This window comes from Scyliorhinus canicula, chromosome 12 (genome assembly GCF_902713615.1).
Source record: "Scyliorhinus canicula chromosome 12, sScyCan1.1, whole genome shotgun sequence".
NCBI classification, from domain to species: domain Eukaryota; kingdom Metazoa; phylum Chordata; class Chondrichthyes; order Carcharhiniformes; family Scyliorhinidae; genus Scyliorhinus; species Scyliorhinus canicula.
The window spans coordinates 23687863-23694154 of record NC_052157.1 but is presented as its reverse complement, the minus strand read 5'-3'; the positions used below and the strand labels follow the sequence as shown (position 1 = coordinate 23694154).

At 48.3% G+C, this 6292-nt stretch overlaps 1 protein-coding gene across 1 annotated transcript in view; it reads left to right on the top strand.

Annotated features, from left to right (window-relative positions):
• Positions 1 to 828: 828 nt before the first annotated feature.
• lysmd2 (LysM, putative peptidoglycan-binding, domain containing 2) overlaps positions 829 to 6292 on the top strand; it is a 68695-nt gene continuing 63231 nt past the window's right edge. The window contains exon 1 of the mRNA XM_038814201.1: positions 829 to 1296. Within this exon, the coding sequence (XP_038670129.1) occupies positions 1090 to 1296 (207 nt within the window). The 5' untranslated portion in view covers positions 829 to 1089. The remainder of the gene's footprint in view (positions 1297 to 6292) is intronic.

The window sequence follows — 6292 nt, the reverse complement described above, 5'->3', positions numbered from 1 at the left end:
CAGACAGCATTATCAGAGACCTCTCCTACCCAGGCTTTGCCTTCTTCCAGACCTTTCCATCAGGCAGAAGGTACAGAAGTCTGAAGATCTGCACATCCAGACATAGGAACAGCTTCTTCCCCACAGCTATAAGACTCATCAACGACTCCCCGTCGAACTGATTTGTTCCCTGTAAGAACACTATTCACGATGCCCTATGCTGCTCTTGCTCATGTATTTGCTTTGTTTGGCCCCTTGTTCCACACTGTAATCAATCACTGTTTGTCGATGTACCATTTGTCAATGTTCTCTGTTGATTATTCTTTTGTCTACTATGTACGTACTGTGTACGTTCCCTCGGCCGCAGAAAAATACTTTTCACTGTATGTGACAATAAATCAAATCAATCATCTGGACTCTTTTCTCTCCCTACAGATGCTGCCAGCTCTGCTGCGATTTTCCAGCATTTTCTCTTTGGTTTCAGATTCCAGCATCCGCAGTAATTTGCTTTTATCCATTACCCTTATTGAATTGTGACTTCATAATTCTAGCTCAGATCCTAGCACTATATTCAGATGGTGCAATAACTCGTATCAAATATGGTTTAAAGGTGAGAAATGTTAAGTAAACCATTTTCACGTTGACTCTCTCTCCACAGATGCTGCTGGACCTGCTGAGCTATTTTAGATTTCCAGCATTTCGGCTTTTTTTAATAGAGTATATTTCTTTGGCACGAATTGGAACTGAACATCTCGATCTCACAGATGGCATTGCGAAGCATTTTTAAATTGAAGGACAGCAGCACTTCCGACAGTGCAGCACCGCGCTGGTGAGGGTCGACAGTGGGATTTGAACCCGCAGTACGATTTGAACCTGGGTCGTCGGGTTCGGAGTCGAGCGCGTTGCCGACTGAGCCACAGTCTGTGTGGGTGCCGTTGCCGCTGAAGCAGCTTCTGGTGGCCGCCGCTGTGGGGCAGTTGGCGGCAGTTTGGCTGCTGACGGGCCCGGGGGGGAGGAGAGGCTCATTGGGCCGTTACCACTGCGTATCTGGGGCGTGGTCTCCGGACCCCAGGCTCCTGCCCCGGGAGGAGGAGGAGGAGCAGGAGCAGGATGATGGCCGAGGCGCTGGCGGCCGGGCAGGACGAGTCGGAGGCCGAGCTGTCCCAGAGCCTGGCCCGGACCAAGACCCGCTCGTACGGCAGCACGGCCAGTGTGTCGGCCCCGCTGCGCCTGAGAAATACATCCAAGCACCCCTGGTCCAGCCCGAGGCGGACAACCCTGGCGAGGCCTCGCCCTATGCGTCGTATGGATTCACTGGTGAGGTCCCGGAAGGCGGGTTCGCCGGAGCGGGAAAGACCGAGCCCCAACCCAGTTGCATTCACGGATACCCCCGGTCCCCCCGCACCCCACAACCCCACCCCCCCCAGCACCCCCCAATGACCCACCAGCACCCCCCCCATGACCCCCAGCAACCCACCCAATTACCCCCAAGCACCCTCCCCATGACCCCCAGCACCCGCCCATGATCCCCAGCACAGCCCCCCCATGACCCCCCGCATCACCCCCCCCCATTGAAACCCCCAGCACCCCGGCCCCCCCACCCAGCAGGACCCCCCCCCCCAGCAGGACCACCCCCCCAGCACCTCCCCCACGAACCCCCTGACCCCCCCCTTGGACCCCCAGCAAACCCCCCCCCCCGGGACCCCCAGCACCCCTCCCCTCCCCCGGGACCCCCAGCACCCCTCCCCTCCCCCGGGACCCCCAGCACCCCTCCCCTAGCACCCCTCCCCTCCCCCAGCACCCTCCCCTCCCCCAGCACCCCTCCCCTCCCTGGGACCCAGCACCCCTCCCCGGGTCCCCAGCACTCCTCCCGGGTCCCCAGCACTCTTGCACTCTTTCCCTCTCTTCCCCCCCCCCCCCCCGGGATCCCCAGCCCCCCCCCCCGGACCCCCAGCACCCCCCCACGAACCCCCTGCCCCCCCCCCGATGAACCCCCTCCCCCCCCCCCCCCCCCCCCCCCCGATGAACCCCCTGCCCCCCCCCCCCCCCCCCCCCGATGAACCCCCTGCCCCATCCCATCACCCCAAGTATCCCACCCTGGACCATCAGCACCCACCCTGTAGCATCCATATGGACCACCTCCATCCCTGCCCCACGTGACTCAATCACCCCTGCATCTGGCACCCAGCCCCCCAAAACATTCCGCCCACAGCCATCCAACCCGCCCTTCTCACCAACAACTCAATCCACAGCTCCCATCCCTGGCACCCCCAGCCCTGATGCATCCATTTTCAACCCTCGCCTCTCCATCCCTGCCCCCTCCCTGGAGGATTTTGCAAAGCCAGGCCGCCTTAGAGAACACTTACGCTGTCTGGGTAAGCGTTCTCACGAGGCGGCCTTAACGACGCGCGACAACACAGAATTGCTGAACAGAAATTTATAGCCAAGTGTGCTGCCTCAACTGGGACCTTGGATTATGTCGCCTTAATTCACCCCCGCCACCATCGGACTGGCCGTGCGAAATCCTACCAACTTGTCCTTGTATGAGACAATCACACCTCTTCAACCTGGATTAACCCTCTCTCTGGATCTGTAAGACTTAATGACCTGCAAATGCACGCATTCAAAGCATTGTCTTGCATCTTTGACTTTGTCTATGTATATGTTTCTGGAACCGACCTTTTCATTCACCTGAGGAAGGAGCAGTGCTCCGAATGCTGGTGATTTGAAACAAACCTCTTGGACTTTAACCTGGTGTTGTAAGGCGTCTTACTGTGCTCACCCTAGTCCATCGCCGGCATCTCCACATCATAAATTTAAGGAGGCAATAAATAGTTTTAAATTAGTAGCAGGTTGAAAGGTTATGGGGAGCGAACTGACAGGAAAGTGGGGATGAGGCCGAGATGAGATCAGCCATGATCATATTGAATGTCGGTTGCAGGCTCGTGGGGCTGAATTGCTTACCCCTGCTCTTAGTTCTTATTGGCAATAAAACCCATGGGTACCACATTAACTGTCGACTGAAAGATACAGAGTTGAACTCAGGGCTGAGCCTATTAGCTGAAACAAAATGGTTCTTGGCAGGAAGTCATATTTTAGTTTTGTATCATGAAAAAAGAAAAAATGTTTGTGTTGCCCATTCCAGAGTGTAATTTTTGTGGGTGTGTGTGTGTTTGGGGGGGGGGGGGGGGGGAAGAGTGAGGTACAAAAGGTCAGGTTGCTTCCGTGCTGAATAATCACTTGAGTGAAATCTGGTTTAGTGCTTGTCCAGCAGTCATGGATTCCAAAATTAATTTGGAATTTGGCCTTGGTGCCACTGCTGTTCACAACCACGTCATAAATAATATCTGTCACTAGCTGATGTAACTTCTGAGTGTCAAAGAACAAAGTCGTAGCATGTTCATTACGGTAAACTACTCCTATGGCCTCCTGTAAACAAATAATAAGGCACAACAAAGTCTAGACTCCTAGGATTGGCTCACCTGCCACAGAATTGTAATGTATATAATCAATGTATGTGTATTCTTCATGATACTGCGTTATTATGTGTCACCAGCTCAAACTGCGGAAAATATTCCTCCCAGCATGTCAAAACCTTGGCTAGGTCATAGCAAACATGATGTGAAATGCCATATCATGCTCCCCAAAAGTCACTGCTGTCTTTCTCCAGTGACCAGCTACTCATGGGGCATGGTTACATAGGTGCAAGTGGCAATTCAAGATAATTTTTAAAATTCCATTTTCTGGATGTGGGCATCGCTGGCTAGGCCAAGCATTTATTGCCCGTCCCTAGTGCCCTTGGGAAGATGGTGGTGAGCTGCCTTCTTGAATCACTGCAGTCCCTGAGGCATCGGTACATCCACGGTGCTGTTAGTCTAGGTAGAAAGTTTGTGTAACTTTTTCATCAGTCCAGCTAAGCCCAATCCAGTTCTTTTTCTGAGCTTGCCAGATACTAGCGTTTTGCTCCACACAAGCATCCTTCCACCTCTCTTTTCTAACTCTCCATGCAATCTCTTCTCTTTCGCCCTCATCTATCTTTTCCCTTAAATGCACCTATTGCTGTTTGCCTCAACTGCTCCTTGTGGTAACGAGTTCCACATTCCCACTACATTCTGGGTAAAGAAGTTTTGTCCTGAATGCCCAATTGGATTTATTAGTGAGTAATTTTATATTTGTGACCTCTAGTTTTGGATTTCACACAATCATAGATGGTTACATCACAAAGATTGCCATTCTCTGTGTCTGGGAAGTACTGGCCCTGTACAAGTTACTCAGCTAATTGTCATCTTTTCTTCTCAAATAGTCATCTCATTCTCATTTTCAAAGCCACAATTGAATCGGCACTAGACACACTCTTGGACTGCATTCGGGATCCTAACCCCTCACTGTGTGAAAAAATGGAAACATTTCCTCTCTGATCACCCTGTAAATCCTTTCATAAACTTAATGATTTCATCAGGTCGCCCCATAGCCTTTTTCTCCGAACAGTCTTGATATAATATATCCTTTCTGTTCTGTTAAGAATCTTGATTTCGCATTGCCCAATTGGTAAAATAGTATTAGCAGGTCAAGTCAACAATTCTGGGACACCGGTAAAAATAACATCACAGAAATATCTTGTACTCGTGACATGTAGTTCCTTTTGAGCTATGCCTTCCAGCTCTTAGTCACATTTTATTTAATTGTGTGAGTTAATTGTAAAAGTTCTCCATCAGCCATATTCCCTCATCTTGTGTCAAGCCAATTCAGAGGGTTCTTATTGCATAATGTTTACACATTCCATTGTTAAGTTATAAAATTAAATCATTACTTTTGTTAGTTGCATTTAGTACCTAATCATTTTAAGACCTATTGTGTGTTGTATATGATAACGCACGTCCATAAACCCTGACTTAAGAGCTCAAGTGAATTAAAACTATCATAGACTTAATACTACCTGGAGTATATCTTGACATAAATAATTTGAACGATTTAAACTTGAAGTTTTATTTTTATGTTTGACTGTTGTTTGCACTAGTTATGTGCGGGGGCTTCCTGTACTTGATTAATGGCAGCATTTCACAAGAGGATTATTAATCAATAAATAGGCATCTGTTGCAGACTGATTTAGAGATAAACTAACTGATTATCAGGAGCCAGGGTGGATAATGGGTGGGGAAACTGATCTCTTGAGTTCAGGTAACTAGATGCAGTTCGTAATTATTGTAGCATTAATATTTTGTATATATACAATAATTAGTTTCAGGGATTGAAGTCTGTTAATGTTTTCATAGTTGACCAATGATTCTGTGCAATTTGCTGCATGATGTCATGGTGGCACGGTGGTTAGCACTGTTGCTCACAGCACCAGGGACCTGTGTTCCCTTCTGGCCTCGGGTGACTGTCCATGTGGAGTTTACATGTTCTCCCCGTGTCTACATGTGTTTCCTCCCAAAGTCCAAAGATGTGCAGGCTAGATGATTGTCCATGATTAATGCGTAGGGTTGCTGGAATAGGATGTTGGTGCAGACTTAATGGGCCGAATGCCTCCTACACTGTCGGGATTCTTTGGTATGAGTCTATATGAGGTAATGTCATCACAGCAGGTTTAAATGTATGGATTACTGGACAGTAACGTCAGTATAATTATTAAGTAACTACTGACCACTTAACTCAAAGTTGTTAAAGCAACCAAATTCCAATGTTATTTGATAATTATTTTTTTTTAGTGCAAGAGATGATTTGGATTTGGGTGGTATTCTGCGTACAGTCCAGACAGATTGTTCTCTACATGAAAGACATAGGACATAGATACACAATGTAAATACATAGACATAGGGTGAAGCATACCAAGTGTAATGCTACTCAGAGAGAAAGATGCATGGAGATCAGTTCAGTCTATAAGAGGGTCATTTAGGAGTTTGGTACAGCGGGGAAGAAGCTGTTTTTGAATCTGTTTGTGCGTGTTCTCAGACTTTTGTATCTCTCCTTCCCGATGGAAGAGGTTGAAAAAGCGAATAACCCGGGTGGGAGGGGTCTTTTATCATTAGGATCTGTCAGCAAGCTAACTTGTTGTGGAGGGAATTTTCTGGCCATATATATATGTTTTTATATTAATTCCTATTTAAAAAAGGCACGAAATAGTAATGTTTATGCCAGGCATGCTCACGTTGGGGGGTTTAAACTTATGCACTGTGCGGATAGATCATATTTTTGGTGGAGGCATGTTTTCCTTTCTGCAAAACTTTGCTCCTTGATTAAATTAGCAAACTTGTGAGATAGTTACCATAAAAGGCATTCTGTGACTGGGTGTGACACTAGGATTCACACAGCG